Consider the following 20,950-nt stretch of genomic DNA (forward strand, 5'->3'; position numbering starts at 1 on the left):
ACAATGTGATTCTCCTTATCTGATCTTCCATGCAGATAAGTTAGTTCTGCGTACCAAATCTGGGTTTTTACCTAAGGTGGTATCTAATAAGAATATCAATCAAGAGATTGTTGTTCCCTCTTTGTGTCCTAATCCTTCTTCAAAGAAGGAACGTCTATTACACAATCTGGACGTGGTTCGTGCTTTAAAGTTTTTTACTTACAAGCTCAAACATCTGCTTTGTTTGTTGTCTACTCTGGACAGAGGAGAGGTCAAAAGGCTTGGGCAACCTCTCTTTTTGGCTAAGAAGTATAATCCGCTTAGCCTATGAGACTGCTGGCCAGCAGCCTCCAGAAAGGATTACAGCTCATTCTACTAGACCTGTGGCTTCCACATGGGCCTTTAAAAATGAGGCTTCTGTTGAACAGATTTGCAAGGCGGCGACTTCGTCTTCGCTTCATACTTTTTCAAAATTCTACAAATTTGATACTTTTGCTTCTTCGGAGGCTATTTTTGGGAGAAAGGTTTTACAGTCAGTGGTACCTGCCTTGTCCCTCACTTCATCCGTGTACTTTAGCTTTGGTATTGGTATCCCACAAGTAATGGCTGATCCGTGGACTGGATACACCTTACAAGAGAAAACATAATTTATGCTTACCTGATAAATTTATTTCTCTTGTGGTGTATCCAGTCCACGGCCCGCCCTGTTATTTTAAGGCAGCTATTTTTTAATTTTAAACTACAGTCACCACTGCACCCTATGGTTTCTCCTTTCTCTGCTTGTTTTCGGTCGAATGACTGGATATGGCAGTTAGGGGAGGAGCTATATAGACAGTTCTGCTGTGGGTGTCCTCTTGCAACTTCCTGTTGGGAATGAGAATATCCCACAAGTAATGGATGATCCGTGGACTGGATACACCACAAGAGAAATCAATTTATCAGGTAAGCATAAATTATGTTTTTACTATAGGGCAGCCTCTGGAGTTATAGCCTTATGGCTATGGGAACTGGTGGGGTTTTAGACTCACTGCACCTCCCATAATTGTGCTGCCCTTCTGTGGATGGCCTTAGAGAATTTTAACTAAGACCCTTCTGTCTTCACAAGACCTCAGGAGGAAGAGTGGACCTCTTGACACTGAGATTCTCATGCTGTTCCTCAGCATGGAGGTAAGTGCAGTCTTTTATTTCTGGGGATCTGCAGCACATCTCAGAACTGACTGTACTCTGCCTTCTCTATCAGGGGTTATGGGCTTAAAGGCTTCCCTTCGACAGTATGTAGGTTCCCATTATTGTAGAAGTGAATGGGAACCTACATATTACTTTATTTCATCCAGACATTCTGGCATTTAAGAAAGTTATCCTAGAAGCGCTGGGATATTTATGTTGGTATGCAGTTTATCGGAACTTGTAACGGGTATTCTCTGTTTAATTTTATTGTTCAAAGAATATGGCTGACGCTGGGGGTAGAGCCGGAGATGGAACTGTTGTTTTACTAGACTCCGATACATGGCGGTACTTTAATGTTTTTGCTGAATTTCTGTGTGCTTTTCCGCCCACGAAGGGCGGGGCCGGCGTCCACGCGCTTAACCGCGCAGTTACTCCTCTGTTGGGTTCCGGCTGGCAGCATCTCCTTGCAGCTCCTAAGTCCGCTTGTTGTGAGTGCATTGCAAGCGATCTTAGGCACGCCGTTCGGGATGAGGTATTATTGGTCACGTGGAGGCAGGTAGGAGCCTCAGCGAGGTGACTGTTTTAATTTCTGGGAATACCAGTGTGTTTTTTCTAAGGCTCACGTGCAGGGAGTGTGGGGTTTAAGTTAAACAGCAACTCTCTGATTAGTTACATATCTGGCTTTAATACAGAAGGTATTTTATTATAGACACAGTACTCCGTTTTTTATTATAAATTCATTGGACTGAATTTTATCATATATTATCAGTGACCAAGCTTGCCTTTGCTTCTGTTATCATGGATGACATTGAACACAGTACATGTCCTATGTGTTTAGATGCCATTGTGGAACCCCCTGTTACGCTTTGTCCCTCATGTATTGAGAGGGCCTTACAGTGTAAAGAGCAGATTTTCTTTAATAAAGATATATCTAAGGATTGTTCTCAGACTGAGATTCAGGGTATCCCGCAACTTTCTCCCCAAGCATCACAGCCTTTAACGCCCGCTCAGGCGACGCCGTGTTCTTAAACTGTCTTCTTCATTCACTATGCAGGATATGGCTGCAGTTATGTCATCCACACTTTCAGAAGTTTTATCTAAGTTGCCAGTGTTACAAGGCAAACGCAGTAGGAAAGAGGCCCATGTGGTCCCTGCGACTTCTGATGCTTTGATGGAGATCTCCGATGTACTCTCCCAGGGCTCTGAATTGGGGGGTATGGAGGCTCTGTCTGAGGGGAACTTTCTGACTCAGGAAGTGCATTGCCCCCGACAGATTCAGACGTGATGTCCTTCAGATTTAAGCTTGAACACCTCCACCTGTTGCTACGAGAGGTTTTGGTGACTCTGGACGACTGTGACTCTATTGTGGTCCCTCCAGAAAAATTGAGTAAGATGGACAGATATTTGGAGGTTCCTTCTTATTCTGATGTTTTTCCTATTCCTAAGAGAATTTCAGAAATTATTGCTAGAGAATGGGAAAGACCGGGTATCCCGTTCTCCTCTTCCCCCATTTTTAAGAAAATGTACCCTATAGCTGACACCGTTCGGGATTCCTGGCAGACGATCCCTAAGGTGGAGGGAGCTATCTCTACCCTGGCTAAGCGTACGACTAACCCTATCGAGGACAGTGGTGCTTTCAAAGACCCCATGGATAAGAAGTTGGAGGTTCTTCTCAGAAAACTCTATGTTCATCAAGGGTTTCTATTACAGCCGGCGGCCTGCGTTGTAACAGTCACGACTGCGGCTGCTTTTTGGTTTGACGCCCTAGAAGAGTCTCTTAGGTCTGAGACTTCTTTGGAAGAAATACAGGATAGAATTAAGGCTCTTAAGCTGGCTAATTCTTTTATTACGGATGCCTCCTTTCAGATCACCAAATTGGCGGCTAAGAGTTCAGGATTCTCCATCTTAGCACGTAGGGCCTTATGGTTAAAATCTTGGTCTGCGGATGTGTCTTCTAAATCCAAGCTCTCGGCTATTCCTTTCAAGGGAAAGACCCTATTCGGGCCTGACTTGAAGGAGATCATTTCTGACATTACGGGAGGTAAGGGTCACCTCCTCCCTCAAGATAAAACATCTAAGCAAAGGGGACGACAGAGTAATTTTCATTCCTTTCGAAATTTCAAGGGCATCCCCTCTTCCTCTTCCGCTAAACAGGAAGGGAATTATTCTCAAGCCAAGTCCACCTGGAGACCCAACCAGTCTTGGAAGAGGGGTAAACAACCCAAGAAGCTTGCTGCTGCTACCAAGACAGCATGAAGCGGCGTCCCCCGATCCGGTACCGGATCTAGTAGGAGGCAGACTTACTCTCTTTGTCCAGGTTCGGATAAGAGACGTTCAAGATCCCTGGACGCTAGAAATCGTGTCTCAAGGGTATCAGAGTTCAACAATTCCTTTCCCAGAGGAAGGTTTCTTCTTTCACGATTGTCTGTCGACCAGATAAAGAGAGGCGTTCTTATGCTGTGTAAGAGATCTCTCCTCCATGGGAGTAATATGCCCCGTTCCAATACAGGAACAGGGGCAGGGGTTTTACTCAAATCTCTTTGTAGTTCCCAAAAAAGAGGGAAAGTTCCGATCCATTTTAGACCTCAAAAGTCTAAACAAGTTTCTCAGAGTTCCATCCTTCAAGATGGAAACTATTCGGATCATTCTTCCGTTGATCCAGGAGGGTCAATATATGACTACCGTGGATCTAAAGGATGCATATCTTCATGTTCCTATTCACAGAGATCATCACAAGTTCCTGAGGTTTGCCTTTCTGGACAAACTTTTTCAGTTTGTGGCCCTGCCTTTCGGTCTTGCCACGGCACTCAGGATTTTCACAAAGGTTCTGGGGTCTCTGCTGGCGGTTTTCAGACCGCGGGGCATTGCAGTGGCGCCTTATCAGCTAACAGTCTCATACCGACATTGTTCTGTCCTTTCTAAGGACTCATGGGTGGAAGGTGAATCTACAAAAGAGTTCACTAATTCCTCAGACAAGGGTTCCTTTCCTGGGAACTCTATTCGACTCTCTATCCATGAAGATCTTTTTGACGGAGGTCAGATAGTTAAAGATTCTGAATACATGCCGATCCCTTCAGTCCAATCCTCGGCGTCAGTGGCTCAGTGCATGGAGGCAATTGGATTTATGGTGGCAGCAATGGACATCATTCCGTTTGCTCATTTTCATCTCAGACCTCTACAACTGAGTATGCTCAGACAATGGAATGGAGATTATGCAAATTTGTCTCCTCAAATGGATCTGGATCAGGAGACAAGGGACTGTCTTCTATGGTAGTTGTCGCCGGATCATCTGTCCCAAGGGACGTGCTTCTGCAGACCCTCATGGGTGATAGTGACAACGGACGCCAGCCTGATAGGATGGGGTGCAGTCTGGAACTCCCTGAAGGCTCAGGGTGTGTGGACTCGGTCGGAGTCTCTACTTCCCATCAACATTCTGGAGTTGAGAGCAATATTCAATGCGCTTCAAGATTGGCCTCAGTTGGCTTCGGCCAAATTCATCAGATTCCAGTCGGACAACATCACGACTGTAGCTTACATCAATCATCAGGGAGGAACAAGAAGTTCCTTAGCGATGACAGAAGTAGCCAAGATAATTCAGTGGGAGGAGGCTCACTCTTGTTATGTGTCGGCAATCTACATCCCAGGAGTGGACAACTGGGAGGCGGATTTTTTGAGCAGACGGACGTTTCATCCGGGGGAATAGGAACTCCATCCGGAGGTATTCGCCAACCTGATTCTCAGGGCAGGCCGGAGCTGGATCTTATGGCGTCTCGTCAGAATGCCAAACTCCCGAGATACGGATCCGGGTCCAGGGATCCTCAGGCCGAACTGATAGATGCCTTGGCAGTTCAACCTAGCTTATGTGTTCCCTCCATTTTCCCTCCTTCCCCGGGTTATTGCTCGGGTCAAACAGGAGAGGGCTTTGGTGATCCTCATCGCTCCTGCGTGGCCTCGCAGGACCTGGCATGCCGATCTGGTGGACATGTCATCTCTGCCATCGTGGAAGCTTCCATTGAGGCAGGACATTCTCATTCAGGGACCCTTCCATCATCCGAATCTTATTTCTCTGCAGCTGACTGCTTGGAGATTGAACGCTTGATTTTATCTAAGCGAGGGTTCTCTGATTCGGTCATTGATACCTTGATTCAGGCACGTAAGCCTGTTACTAGAAAAATTTACCATAAGATATGGTGTAAATATCTTCATTGGTGCGAATCCAAGGGCTACTCATGGAGTAGGGTTAGGATTCCTAGGATTTTATCCTTTCTCCAAGAAGGATTGGAGAAAGGTATGTCAGCTAGTTCCTTAAAGGGACAGATTTCTGCTTTGTCTATTTTGTTACACAAACGTCTGTCAGATGTTCCAGATGTTCAATCTTTTTGTCAGGTTCTGACTTGAATCAGGCCTGTGTTTAGACCAACTGCTCCTCCTTGGAGTTTGAATTTAGTTCTTAATGTTCTTCAAGGGGTTCCGTTTGAACCTATGCATTCCATAGATATTAAGTTATTATCTTGGAAAGTTTTATTTTTGGTTGCTATTTCTTCTGCTCGCAGAGTTTCTGAGCTTTCAGCATTACAATGTGATTCTCCTTATCTTATTTTCCATGCAGAAAAGGTAGTGTTGTGTACCAAACCTGGTTTTCTTCCTAAGGTTGTTTCAAATAAAAATATTACTCGGGAAATTGTTGTTCCTTCCTTGTGTCTTAGTCCTTCTTCTAAGAAGGATCGACTGCTACATAATTTGGACGTGGTCCGTGCCTTGAAGTTTTACTTACAGGCAACTAAGGAGTTTTGTCAATCTTCTTCCCTGTTTGTTGTTTTTTTCTGGGAAGTGTAGGGGTCAGAAAGCTATGGCTACCTCTTTCTTTTTGGCTGAAGAGTATTATCCGTTTTACATATGAGACTGCTGGACAGCAGCCTCCTGAACGAATTACGGCTCATTTTACTAGGGCGGTGGCTTCCTCATGGGTGTTTAAACATGATGCTTCTGTGGACAGATTTGCAAAGCTGCGACTTGGTCTTCTCTTCACACTTTTTCAAAATTTTACAAATTTGATACTTTTGCCTCCTCTGAGGCTGTTTTTGGGAGAAAAGTTCTTCAAGCAGTGGTTCCCTGTCTTGTCCCTCCCGTTTCATCCGTGTCCTATAGCTTTGGTATTGTATCCCACAAGTAAGGATGAAATCCGTGGACTCATTGTATCTTGTAAAAGAAAAAGGAAATTTATTCTTACCTAATAAATTTGTTTCTTTTACGATACGATGAGTCCACGGCCCACCCTGTTTTTCTAAGACAGGTCTTTTATTTTTGTTAAACTTCAGTCACCTCTGCTCCTTGGCTTTTCCTTTCTCTTCCTAACTTCAGTCGAATGACTGGGTTGGGAGGAAAGGGAGGAGCTATATATATAAAGCTCTGCTGTGGTGCTCTTTGCCTCGTCCTGCTGACAAGGAGGCGATATCCCACAAGTAAGGATGAAATCCGTGGACTCATCGTATCGTAAAAGAAACAAATTTATCAGGTAAGCATAAATTTCCCTTTTTGTCTAAGCAGGGTTTTTCTGACTCGGTCATATAGTACCATGATTCAGGCAAGCAAGCATGTAACTAGAGAGATTCCCATAAGATATGGTGTAAATTTCTCTTTGGTGTGAATCCAAGAGCTACTCATGGAGTAGAGTTAGGATTCCTAGAATTTTGTCTTTTCTCCGAGAGGGCTTGGAGAAAAGCTTATCAGCATTATCTATTTTCTTACACAAACATCTGGCGGATGTTTCGGATGTACAATCATTTTGTCGGGCCTTGGTCAGGATCAGGCCTGTGTTCAAACTGGTTACTCCTCCATGGAGTCTGAATTTAGTTCTTAAACTTCTTCAAGGGGCTCCATTTGGGCCTATGCATTCCTTCGATATTAAGTTGTTATCTTGGAAAATTGTATTTCTTGTTGTTATTGCCTCTGCTTGTAGAGTGTCAGAGCTCTCGGCATTGCAGTATGAGTCTCCTTACCTTATTTTCCATTAAGGTTTTCTTCTGCAGGCGACTAAGAATTTTCATCAGTCTTTTCTTTGTTTGTGGTTTTCTCAGGAAAACGTGATGGTCAGAAGGTTACGGCTACTTCTTTCTTTTTGACTGAAAAGTATCATACGCTTTGCATATGAGACTGCTGGACAGCAGCCTCCAGAGAGAGTTACAACTCATTCCACTAGGGCTGTTGCTTCCTCATGGACATTCCAGAATGAAGCTTCTGTGGAACAGATTTGCAAGGCTGAAACTTGGTCCTCTCTTCACACTTTTTCAAAGTTCTTCAATTTTGATACTTTTATCTCGGCTGAGGCCGCTTTTGGGAGAAAGGGTTCTTCAAGCAGTGGTGCCTTCCATTTAGGTTCCCTGTCTTGTCCCTCCCGTATCATTTGTGTACTCTAGCTTGGGTATTGAATCCCATTAGTAATTAAGATGATCCGTGGACTCATCGTGTCTTAAAAAAGAAAAGAAAATTTATGCTTACCTGATAAATTTATTTCTTTTTTGACACGATGAGTCCATGGCCCGCCCTGTTCTTTTAGACAGGTTCTAGGTTATTGTAAACTTCAGACACCTCTGCACCTTGGCTTTTCCTTTCTGTTCCTAACTTCGGTCGAATGACTGGAGTGGGAGGGAAGGGAGGAGCTATATATAGCAGCTCTGCTGTGGTGCTCTTTGTCGCCTCCTGCTGACCAGGAGGTGAATATCCCACAACTAAGGATGAAATCCGTGGACTCATCGTATCGTAAAAGAAATAAATTTCAGGTAAGCATAAATTTTCTCTTTACCTCTGTGATTACCCTGTATCTAAACCTCTGCAGACTGCCCCCTTATCTCAGTTATATTAATATACTTTTTACCTCTGTGATTACCTTGTATCTAAGCCTCTGCAGACTGCCCCTTATCTCAGTTATATTAATATACTTTTTACCTCTGTGATTACCTTGTATCTAAGCCTCTGCAGACTGCCCCTTATCTGTTATATTAATATACTTTTTACCTCTGTGATTACCTTGTATCTGAACCTCTGCAGACTGCTCCTTATCTCAGTTATATTAATATACTTTTTACCTCTGTGATTATCTTGTATCTAAGCCTCTGTAGACTGCCCCTTATCTCAGTTATATTAATATACTTTTACCTTTGTGATTACCTTGTATCTAAGCCTCTGCAAGACTGCCCCCTTATCTCAGTTATATTAATATACTTTTTACCTCTGTGATTACCTTGTATCTGAACCTCTGCAGACTGCTCCTTATCTCAGTTATATTAATTCACTTTTTACCTCTGATTACCTTCTATTTAAGCCTCTGCAGGCTGCCACTTATCTCAGTTATATTAATATACTTTTTACCTTTGTGATTACCTTGTATCTAAGCCTCTGCAGACTGCCCCTTATCTCAGTTATGTTAATATACTTTTTACATCTGATTACTTTGTGTCTAAGCCTCTGCAGACTGCCCCTTATCTCAGTTAAATTAATATACTTTTTACCTCTGTGATTATCTTGTATCTAAGCCTTTGCAGACTGCTCCTTATCTCAGTTATATTAATATACTTTTTACCTCAGTGATTATCTTGTATATAAGCCTGCAGACTGCCCCCTTATTTCAGTTCTTTTGACAGACATGCCCTCTCATAAGTAACTCCACGGGCATGAGCACAATGTTATCTATATGACACACACGAACGAACGCCCTCTAAATGTGAAAAACTGTCAAATGCATTCAGATAAGAAACGGCCTTCAAGAGCTTAAAAATTAGCAAATGAGCCTACTTAGTTTTAGCTTTCAACTTAGAATCCAAGAGAACAAAGCATATTTGATGATAAAAGTATATTGGAAAGAAGTATAAAATTGCATGTCGTATCTGAATCACAAAAGTTTAATTCGGACTTGACTATCCCTTTAAATATTAGTTTTGACCTATTTGAGTACATTTACAACACTTGCATGTCCTGTTAGAATACAAGAGTAAACCCAGTGCTTATCTGTATGTTCATTTCATCAGATGACGCAAACGCGGACTTGCAAATGAGCGGTGATCAACCAGATGAGCTGAGTGTCAGGCGTCACATGCAGGCGCTGGAGCAGGAGATCTGTGGTAGTATGAGCACAGGTGAGTGTCTGTGGCTTATCCCTCTCATACCTCTGTACAGCCTGTCCTAAGCCCTTCTCGTACAACGGGACACGTCTTGTTCCATTCACACAAACATCTATCCTGCCCACCCTTAGGTCAGCCTCACCTACCAGCTAATGCTCAGTTTTACTACTATCTTTATCTTACAAACTATCAGAACGAATAACTTATAGTCCCCGAACAATTTCTTTTCTTTCTAATGACATGGTGAGTCCACGGATCATCATCAATTACTGTTGGGAATATCACTCCTGACCAGCAGGAGGAGGCAAAGAGCACCACAGCAAAGCTGTTAAGTATCACTTCCCTTCCCACAAACCCAGTCATTCTCTTTGCCTGCGGTGCAAGGAGAAGGTGAAGTTTTCGGTGTCTGATAAGAACTTGCTTCAATCAAGATTGTATTATTTTAAAGCAGAGTAGGTTTGCTCTTATCTTTCCTTGGGTCTAGCCATACTCCACGTCAGTCTCTTCAGTAGGGCAGTGGTGTCTCTTAAGCAATTTGGAACTTGTGGGGTACAATCTTACTCAGTCTTTTTAATTTCTCCACAGGTCCATGTGAGGGATGGAACCCTTTCAGACCAGGTGAGCTGTCCTGCTGCCAGTTAGATTGACATTCAGGTAAGTGTCAAGTATATTTTTCTTTATTAGGAGGGAAAATCTGGCGCTTCTGCAGCTCAAATGCTGTTTGGGAACGTTGTTATCATTGACCCTATTGAGGGTTAATTACAGGCAGACAGCAGGCACTGTGGACGATGAGGAGAGTCTTTATTAATTTCTTTGGTGGCTCAGTGTGTGTTTTTATCTCCAGATTAGACCCGGTCTAGGACCATATGTGTGAGGTGTACCGTTTTGAGAATTTGATTATTGGCCCTGCTAATATGAATTTTTTTTTCCCCCTAATGGCCGCTGGGACTGCCCCTGACTACAGAAGAGGTGGCTCCCTTCAGAGGCGGCAGTCAGTTTCGCGCACTTCCGGACTCGCTTCCTGTGAGTTCCGGAGCTGTGACGCTATTGTTAGAAGCGGCTATCGGCTGTAGAAAGAAAGTCTTTCAGCTGACAGGGAAGCGCAGACTATTTCTTTCATGTAATTGGCAAGAGTCCATGAGCTAGTGACGTATGGGATATACAATCCTACCAGGAGGGTCAAAGTTTCCCACACCTCAAAATGCCTATAAATACACCCCTCACCACACCCACAATTCAGTTTTTACAAACTTTGCCTCCTATGGAGGTGGTGAAGTAAGTTTGTGCTAAGATTTCTACGTTGATATGCACTTCTCAGCATTGTTGAATCCCGATTCCTCTCAGAGTACAGCGAATGTCAGAGGGACGTGACGGGAGTATCACTTTTTGAATACGATGATTTCCCTAACAGGGGTCTATTTCATAGGTTCTCTGTTATCGGTCGTAGAGATTCATCTCCTACCTCCCTTTTCAGATTGACGATATACTCTCAATTTACCATTACCTCTACTGATAACAGTTTCAGTACTGGTTTGGCTATCTGCTATATGTGGATGGGTGTCTTTTGGTAAGTATGTTTTTTATTACTTAAGACACCTCAGCTATGGTTTGGCACTTTATGCATTTATATAATGTTCTAAATATATGTTTTGTACTTATATTTGCCATGAGTCGGGTTCATGTATTTCCTTCTGCCGACTGTCCGTTTCATATTTGGGGAATATAAACATTTTTTTAAGAAAATTTTTTCTTACCTGGGGTTTAGTCTTTTTTTCAATTGACTACTTCTTGCAAATTGTGGGCGGTATTAGGCCCGCGGGTTCGTCAAATGCTAAACTTTATTGCGTCATTCTTGGCGCGAAAAATACGTCTATGACGCAAATTCGTCATAGTTGACGCCGAAGCCTTACACACGGTTGCGTCATTAGTGACGCGGTTGTGTCATTTCCGGTTATTATTGGCGGCAAAAAAAATTTCAGTTACGTTGTGCGTCATACTTGGCGCCAAACTTTTTTTCATTTTTTCAATACCCCCCTCTTGCCTTTTTCTCTATCAGATGGCTATGCTATTTGCATTTTTTCCCATTCCTGAAACTGTCATATAAGGAAATTGATCATTTCTCTTGCAAGGTGTATCCAGTCCACGGATTCATCCTTTACTTGAGGGATATTCTCATTCCCTACAGTAAGTAGCAAAGAGAGCACACAGCAAAGCTGTCCATATAGCTCCACCCCCCAGTCATTCTCTTTGCTGGCTCTAAGCACTAGGGTCTCTCTCGGGAGTGTAAAGTGAATGTGGTGTTAGAATTGTAGTTTTATTATCTTCAATCAAAAGTTTATTTTAAATGGTACCGGTTTGTACTATTTACTCTCAAGCAGAAAAGTGATGAAGATTTCTGCTGAGAGGAAAATGATTTTTGCATGTTGTAACTAAAATCCACTGCTGTTCCCACATAGGACTGAGGAGTACCAGAAAACTTCAGTTGGGGGGAACAGTTTGCAGGGTGATCTGCAATAAGGTATGTTCAGTCATTTATTTCTAGACAAGACTGAGATAATGCTAGAAGAGACTGACAATATCCCCATGAGGGGAGGGTAAGCTATGTTCACAGACTTAGTAGAATTGAATGCTTACATAATAGGGCTAATATACTGGTTGACACTTATTCAAGGCAATCGATTGTTTGGCTAAGGAAAAATCGTTTTGCAAGACACTTTGAAAGCCCTTTTGGGTTCTTTCTGGGGCTATTACCACATGGCTTTTTTTTTAGTCACTTAGGAGTGATTTACTAGGCCTCACAGCTCCGGAGTAGAGTAGAATTGCAGATAAGTTCATGCTGTTTCACATGGAGGGTCCTGCTGATGTTTGAGGGCCTAAAAGAAGCTATATTCCCCCAAATCTGATCCCTAAGGGCAGGTAGGGTCACTACAAGGCTGTGGCAAGGTGCTGTAGTGATTTAAGAGGGTGTTGGCTTTAGGCTGCTCCGGTTTGGGCATTAAGGGGTTAATCGTTTTTGAAACTTGTGGTGCAATCTTATTAAGGCTTTAGCTACATACTGTGAAAATTTCAGAAAGATTGATGCATTTTTCACTGTTTTGTAAAATTGTGTGCTCTCTCTCTTAAAGGCACAGTAACGTTTTTTTTCAAATTGTGTTTTTTATTTGATTAAAGTGATTTCTAAGCCTGTTTGTGTACTCTACTAGTCTGTTAAACATGTCTGACACTAAGGAAAATCCTTGTTCAATGTGTTTAGAAGCCATGGTAGAACCCCCTCTCAGAATGTGTCCCACTTGTACTGATATGTCTATACACTTTAAAGATCATATTGTTGCACTTAAGAATGTGTCACAACCAGTTACGCCTGCGCAAGCGACGCCTAGTACCTCTAGTGCGTCTAACCCTTTTACATTACAAGACTTAGCGGCAGTCATGGATAATTCTCTTACAGCCTTCTTATCTAAACTGCCCGTGTTACCTGCAAAGCGTGATAGCTCCGTTTTAAGAACAGATTATGAGCATTCTGACGCTTTGGTAGCCGTACCAGCCGTACCCTCACAACGCTCTGAAGTGGGAGCGAGGGATTTGATGTCTGAGGGAGAAGTCTCTGATTCAGGAAGGGTTCCTCCTCAGACAGATTCAGATACATTGGCTTTTAAATTTAAACTAGAACACCTCCGTGTTTTACTTAGGGAGGTATTAGCTACTCTGGATGACTGTGACCCTTTGGTGATCCCAGAGAAATTGTGTAAAATGGACAAGTACCTAGAGGTCCCTGTTTACACGGATGCGTTTTCCGGTCCCTAAGAGGATTGCGGATATCGTTACTTGGGAGGGGGATAGGCCAGGTGTCCCTTTTGTCCCCCCTCCTGTTTTTAAGAAAATGTTCCCCATATCTGACCCCATGCGGGACTCGTGGCAGATGGTCCCTAAGGTGGAGGGGGCTGTTTCTACACTAGCTAAACGCACAACCATACCAATTGAAGACAGTTGTGCTTTTAAAGACCCTATGGATAAAAATTTAGAGGGTTTACTTAAGAAAATTTTTGTTCAACAAGGTTTTCTTCTCCAACCTATTGCCTGCATTATTCCTGTAACTACTGCAGCTGCTTTCTGGTTTGAGGTGCTGGAAGACTCGCTCCAGACGGAGACCTCATATGAGGAAATTATGGATAGAATTAAGGCTCTAAAGCTAGCTAATTCTTTTATCACTGACGCCGCTTTCCAAATAGCTAAGTTAGCGGCGAAAAATTCAGGTTTCGCCATTTTTGCGCGTAGGGCGCTATGGCTAAAGTCCTGGTCGGCCGATGTGTCTTCTAAATCCAAGCTTTTGAACATTCCTTTCAAAGGGAAGACCCTATTCGGGCCTGAATTGAAAGAGATTATTTCAGATATCACCGGGGGAAAAGGCCATGCTCTCCCTCAGGACAAAGCCTTTAAAACAAAGAACAAAGCTAATTTTCGTTCCTTTCGCAATTTCAGGAACGGCCCCGCTTCATCCTCTCCGGCTGCAAAGCAAGAGGGTAACGCTTCACAGCCCAAGGCAGACTGGAAACCTTACCAGGGCTGGAATAAGGGTAAACAGGCCAAAAAGCCTGCAGCTGCCACCAAGACAGCATGAAGGGGTAGCCCCCAATCCGGGACCGGATCTAGTAGGGGGCAGACTCTCTCTTCGCTCAGGCCTGGGCAAGAGATGTACACGATCCTTGGGCATTAGAGATTGTAGCCCAGGGATACCTTCTAGAATTCAAGGACTCTCCTCCAAGGGGAAGGTTCCACATTTCTCGTCTGTCTACAGTGATCCACCCAGTTCCAATTGCAGAACAAGGACTGGGGTTTTACTCAAACCTATTTGTGTTTCCCAAAAAAGAAGGAACTTTCAGGCCAATCCTGGATCTCAAAATTCTAAACAAATTCCTCAGAGTCCCATCATTCAAGACAATCATTCGGACAATCTTACCAATGATCCAGGAGGGTCAATATATGACTACTGTGGATCTAAAAGATGCATATCTGCACATTCCTATCCACAAAGATCATCACCAGTTTCTCAGGTTCGCCTTTCTGGACAAGCATTTTCAGTTTGTGGCTCTTCTTTTCGGGTTGGCCACTGCTCCCAGAATTTTCACAAAGGCGCTAGGGTCCCTCCTGGCGGTTCTAAGACCGCGGGGCATAGCAGTGGCGCCTTACCTAGACGACATCTTAATTCAGGCGTCAACTATCCAAAGAACCAAGTCTCAAACAGAGATTGTATTGGCCTTTCTGAGGTCTCATGGGTGGAAGGTGAACATCAAAAAGAGTTCTCTCTCCCCCCTCACAAGAGTTCCATTCCTAGGAACCCTGATAGACTCGGTAGAAATGAAAATGTTTCTGACGGAGGTCAGAAAGCTAAAACTCTTAACTACTTTCCGAGCTCTTCATTCCATTCCTCGGCCATTTGTGGCTCAGTGCATGGAGACAATCGGACTAATGGTAGTGGCAATGGACATAGTCCCTTTTGCTCGGATACACCTCAGACCACTGCAACTATGCATGCTCAAACAGTGGAATGGGGATTATGCAGATTTGTCTCCTCAAATTCAGTTGGACCAGGAGACCAGAGATTCTCTTCTCTGGTGGTTGTCTCAGGATCACCTGTCTCAGGGAATATGTTTCCGCAGGCCAGAGTGGATCATTGTAACGACCGACGCCAGTCTGTTAGGCTGGGGTGCGGTCTGGGACTCCCTGAAAGCTTAGGGCTTATGTTCTCGGGAGAAAGTCTTCTCCCAATAAACATTCTGGAACTTAGGGCGATATTCAACGCTCTTCAGGCATGGCCTCAACTAGCTGCGGCCAAATTCATCAGATTTCAGTCGGTCAACATCACGACTGTAGCTTACGTCAATCATCAGGGGGGAACAAAGAGTTCCCTAGCGATGACGGAAGTAACCAAAATAATCAGGTGGGCGGAGGATCACTCCTGCCATCTCTCAGCAATTCACATCCCAGGAGTAGACAACTGGGAGGCGGATTTTTTAAGTCGTCAGACTTTTCACCTGGGGGAGTGGGAACTCCATCCGGAGGTATTTGCCCAGCTGACTCAGCTATTGGTCCTTCAATCTGGCTTATGTCTTTCCACCGTTTCCTCTCCTCCCGCGTCTGGTTGCCAGAATCAAGCAGGAGAAGGCTTCGGTGTTTCTGATGGCACCTGCATGGCCACGCAGGACTTAGTATGCAGACCTAGTGGACATGTCATCTGTCCCACCATGGACATTGCCAATGAGGCAGGATCTTCTGATACAGGGTCCGTTCAAGCATCCAAATTTAGTTTCTCTACGTCTGACTGCTTGGAGATTGAACGCTTAATTCTATCAAAGCGTGGGTTCTCTGAGTCAGTTATAGATACTCTGATTCAGGCTAGAAAGCCTGTCACCAGGAAAACCTACCATAAGATATGGCGAAAATATCTTTGTTGGTGTGAATCCAAGGGTTACTCATGGAGTAAGGTTAGGATTCCCAGAATATTGTCTTTTCTCCAAGAAGGATTGGAGAAAGGATTGTCAGCTAGTTCCTTAAAAGGACAAATATCTGCTTTGTCTATCCTATTACACAAGCGTCTGGCAGAGGTGCCAGACGTTCAAGCATTTGCTCAGGCTTTAGTCAGAATCAAGCCTGTCTATAAACCTGTGGCTCCGCCATGGAGTTTGAATCGAAGAGTTTCAGAATGATCTGCCTTACAGTGTGATTCACCTTACCTGGTGTTCCACGCAGATTAAGGTAGTTTCTCCAACATAGGTGTGTCCGGTCCACGGCGTCATCCTTACTTGTGGGATATTCTCTTCCCCAACAGGAAATGGCAAAGAGCCCAGCAAAGCTGGTCACATGATCCCTCCTAGGCTCCGCCTACCCCAGTCATTCTCTTTGCCGTTGTACAGGCAACATCTCCACGGAGATGGCTTAGAGTTTTTTAGTGTTTAACTGTAGTTTTTATTATTCCATCAAGAGTTTGTTATTTTAAAATAGTGCTGGTATGTACTATTTACTCAGAAACAGAAAAGAGATGAAGATTTCTGTTTGTATGAGGAAAATGATTTTAGCACCGTAACTAAAATCCATGGCTGTTCCACACAGGACTGTTGAGAGCAATTAACTTCAGTTGGGGGAACAGTGTGCAGTCTCTTGCTGCTTGAGGTATGACACATTCTAACAAGACGATGTAATGCTGGAAGCTGTCATTTTTCCCTATGGGATCCGGTAAGCCATGTTTATTACGATGGTAAATAAGGGCTTCACAAGGGCTTATTAAGATTGTAGACTTTTCTGGGCTAAATCGATTCAGTTTTAAAACATATTTAGCTTTGAGGAATCATTTTATCTGGGTTTATTGATATTATAATATCGGCAGGCACTGTATTAGACACCTTATTTCTCTGGGGCTTTCCCAAAGCATAAGCAGAGTCTCATTTTCGCGCCGGTGTGGCGCACTTGTTTTTGAGAGGCATGGCATGCAGTCGCATGTGAGAGGAGCTCTGATACTTAGAAAAGACTTTCTGAAGGCGTCATTTGGTATCGTATTCCCCTTTGGGCTTGGTTGGGTCTCAGCAAAGCAGATACCAGGGACTGTAAAGGGGTTAAAGTGTTAAAACGGCTCCGGTTCCGTTATTTTAAGGGTTAAAGCTTCCAAATTTGGTGTGCAATACTTTTAAGGCTTTAAGACACTGTGGTGAAAATTTGGTGAATTTTGTACAATTCCTTCATGTTTTTTCGCAATTGCAGTAATAAAGTGTGTTCAGTTTAAAATTTAAAGTGACAGTAACGGTTTTATTTTAAAACGTTTTTTGTACTTTATTATCAAGTTTATGCCTGTTTAACATGTCTGAACTACCAGATAGACTGTGTTCTGAATGTGGGGAAGCCAGAATTTCTGTTCATTTAAATAAATGTGATTTATGTGATAATGACAATGATGCCCAAGATGATTCCTCAAGTGAGGGAAGTAAGCATGGTACTGCATCATTCCCTCCTTCGTCTACACGAGTCTTGCCCACTCAGGAGGCCCCTAGTACATCTAGCGCGCCAATACTGCTTACTATGCAACAATTAACGGCTGTAATGGATAATTCTGTCAAAAACATTTTAGCCAAAATGAACCCTTGTCAGCGTAAGCGTGGCTGCTCTGTTTTAGTTACTGAAGAGCATGACGACGCTGATATTAATATCTCTGAAGGGCCCCTAACCCAATCTGAGGGGGCCAGGGAGGTTTTGTCTGAGGGAGAAATTACTGATTCAGGGAACATTTCTCAACAGGCTGAACCTGATGTAATTGCATTTAAATTTAAGTTGGAACATCTCCGCATTCTGCTTAAGGAGGTATTATCCACTCTGGATGATTGTGAAAAGTTGGTCATCCCAGAGAAACTATGTAAAATGGACAAGTTCCTAGAGGTGCCGGAGCTCCCAGAAGCTTTTCCTATACCCAAGCGGGTGGCGGACATTGTTAATAAAGAATGGGAAAGGCCCGGTATTCCTTTCGTCCCTCCCCCCATATTTAAAAAATTGTTTCCTATGGTCGACCCCAGAAAGGACTTATGGCAGACAGTCCCCAAGGTCGAGGGAGCGGTTTCTACTTTAAACAAACGCACCACTATACCCATAGAGGATAGTTGTGCTTTCAAAGATCCTATGGATAAAAAATTAGAAGGTTTGCTTAAAAAGATGTTTGTTCAGCAGGGTTACCTTCTACAACCAATTTCATGCATTGTCCCTGTCACTACAGCCGCATGTTTCTGGTTTGATGAACTGATAAAGGCGCTCGATAGTGATTCTCCCCCTTATGAGGAGATTATGGACAGAATCAATGCTCTCAAATTGGCTAATTCTTTCACCCTCGACGCCACTTTGCAATTGGCTAGGTTAGCGGCTAAGAATTCTGGGTTTGCTATTGTGGCGCGCAGAGCGCTTTGGTTGAAATCTTGGTCGGCTGACGCGTCTTCCAAGAACAAGCTACTAAACATTCCTTTCAAGGGGAAAACGCTGTTTGGCCCTGACTTGAAAGAGATTATCTCGGATATCACTGGGGGTAAGGGCCACGCCCTTCCTCAGGATCGGCCTTTCAAGGCGAAAAATAGACCCAATTTTCGTCCCTTTCGTAAAAACGGACCAGCCCAAAGTGCTACGTCCTCTAAGCAAGAGGGTAATACTTCTCAAGCCAAGCCAGCTTGGAGACCAATGCAAGGCTGGAACAAGGGAAAGCAGGCCAAGAAGCCTGCCACTGCTACCAAGACAGCATGAAATATTGGCCCCCGATCCGGGACCGGATCTGGTGGGGGGCAGACTCTCTCTCTTCGCTCAGGCTTGGGCAAGAGATGTTCTGGATCCTTGGGCGCTAGAAATAGTCTCCCAGGGTTATCTTCTGGAATTCAAGGGACTTCCCCCAAGGGGGAGGTTCCACAGGTCTCAGTTGTCTTCAGACCACATAAAAAGACAGGCGTTCTTACATTGTGTAGAAGACCTGTTAAAAATGGGAGTGATTCATCCTGTTCCACTAAGAGAACAAGGGATGGGGTTCTACTCCAATCTGTTCATAGTTCCCAAAAAAGAGGGAACGTTCAGACCAATCTTAGATCTCAAGATCTTAAACAAGTTTCTCAAGGTTCCATCTTTCAAGATGGAAACCATTCGAACTATTCTTCCTTCCATCCAGGAGGGTCAATTCATGACCACGGTGGATTTAAAGGATGCGTATCTACATATTCCTATCCACAAGGAACATCATCGGTTCCTAAGGTTTGCATTCCTGGACAAACATTACCAGTTCGTGGCGCTTCCTTTCGGATTAGCCACTGCTCCAAGGATTTTCACAAAGGTACTAGGCTCCCTTCTAGCGGTGCTAAGACCAAGGGGCATTGCAGTAGTACCTTACCTGGACGACATTCTGATTCAAGCGTCGTCCCTTCCTCAAGCAAAGGCTCACACGGACATTGTCCTGGCCTTTCTCAGATCTCACGGCTGGAAAGTGAACGTGGAAAAGAGTTCTCTATCCCCGTCAACAAGGGTTCCCTTCTTGGGAACAATTATAGACTCTTTAGAAATGAGGATCTTTCTAACAGAGGCCAGAAAAACAAAACTTCTAGACTCTTGTCGGATACTTCATTCCGTTCCTCTTCCTTCCATAGCTCAGTGCATGGAAGTGATCGGGTTGATGGTAGCGGCGATGGACATAGTTCCTTTTGCGCGCATTCATCTAAGACCATTACAACTGTGCATGCTCAGTCAGTGGAATGGGGACTATACAGACTTGTCTCCGAAGATACAAGTAAATCAGAGGACCAGAGACTCACTCCGTTGGTGGCTGTCCCTGGACAATCTGTCTCAAGGGATGACGTTCCGCAGACCAGAGTGGGTCATTGTCACGACCGACGCCAGTCTGATGGGCTGGGGCGCGGTCTGGGGATCCCTGAAAGCTCAGGGTCTTTGGTCTCGGGAAGAATCTCTTCTACCGATAAATATTCTGGAACTGAGAGCGATATTCAATGCTCTCAAGGCCTGGCCTCGGCTAGCGAGGACCAAGTTCATACGGTTTCAATCAGACAACATGACAACTGTTGCGTACATCAACCATCAGGGGGGAACAAGGAGTTCCCTAGCGATGGAAGAAGTGACCAAAATCATTCTATGGGCGGAGTCTCACTCCTGCCACCTGTCTGCTATCCACATCCCAGGAGTGGAAAATTGGGAAGCGGATTTTCTGAGTCGTCAGACATTGCATCCGGGGGAGTGGGCACTCCATCCGGAAATCTTTGCCCAAGTCACTCACCTGTGGGGCATTCCAGACATGGATCTGATGGCCTCTCGTCAGAACTTCAAAGTTCCTTGCTACGGGGCCAGATCCAGGGATCCCAAGGCGGCTCTAGTGGATGCACTAGTAGCACCTTGGACCTTCAAACTAGCTTATGTGTTCCCGCCATTTCCTCTCATCCCCAGGCTGGTAGCCAGGATCAATCAGGAGAGGGCGTCGGTGATCTTGATAGCTCCTGCGTGGCCACGCAGGACTTGGTATGCAGATCTGGTGAATATGTCATCGGCTCCACCTTGGAAGCTACCTTTGAGACGAGACCTTCTTGTTCAGGGTCCGTTCGAACATCCGAATCTGGTTTCACTCCAGCTGACTGCTTGGAGATTGAACGCTTGATTTTATCGAAGCGAGGATTCTCAGATTCTGTTATCGATACTCTTGTTCAGGCCAGAAAGCCTGTAACTAGAAAGATTTTCCACAAAATTTGGAAAAAATATATCTGTTGGTGTGAATCTAAAGGATTCCCTTGGGACAAGGTTAAGATTCCTAGGATTCTATCCTTCCTTCAAGAAGGATTGGAAAAAGGATTATCTGCTAGTTCCCTGAAGGGACAGATTTCTGCCTTGTCGGTATTACTTCACAAAAAGCTGGCAGCTGTGCCAGATGTTCAAGCCTTTGTTCAGGCTCTGGTTAGAATCAAGCCTGTTTACAAACCTTTGACTCCTCCTTGGAGTCTCAATTTAGTTCTTTCAGTTCTTCAGGGGGTTCCGTTTGAACCCTTACATTCCGTTGATATTAAGTTATTATCTTGGAAAGTTTTGTTTTTAGTTGCGATTTCTTCTGCTAGAAGAGTCTCAGAATTATCTGCTCTGCAGTGTTCTCCTCCTTATCTGGTGTTCCATGCAGATAAGGTGGT

General features: G+C 44.1%; 1 protein-coding gene across 1 annotated transcript in view; it reads left to right on the plus strand.

Annotated features, from left to right (window-relative positions):
• LOC128666738 (uncharacterized) overlaps positions 1-20,950 on the plus strand; it is a 499,427-nt gene that overhangs the window by 86,515 nt on the left and 391,962 nt on the right. Inside the window, exon 7 of the mRNA XM_053721495.1 lies at positions 9,171-9,278. Coding sequence (XP_053577470.1) covers positions 9,171-9,278 — 108 coding nt within the window. The remainder of the gene's footprint in view (positions 1-9,170; positions 9,279-20,950) is intronic.

The sequence above is a fragment of the Bombina bombina genome, chromosome 7, assembly GCF_027579735.1.
Source record: "Bombina bombina isolate aBomBom1 chromosome 7, aBomBom1.pri, whole genome shotgun sequence".
NCBI classification, from domain to species: domain Eukaryota; kingdom Metazoa; phylum Chordata; class Amphibia; order Anura; family Bombinatoridae; genus Bombina; species Bombina bombina.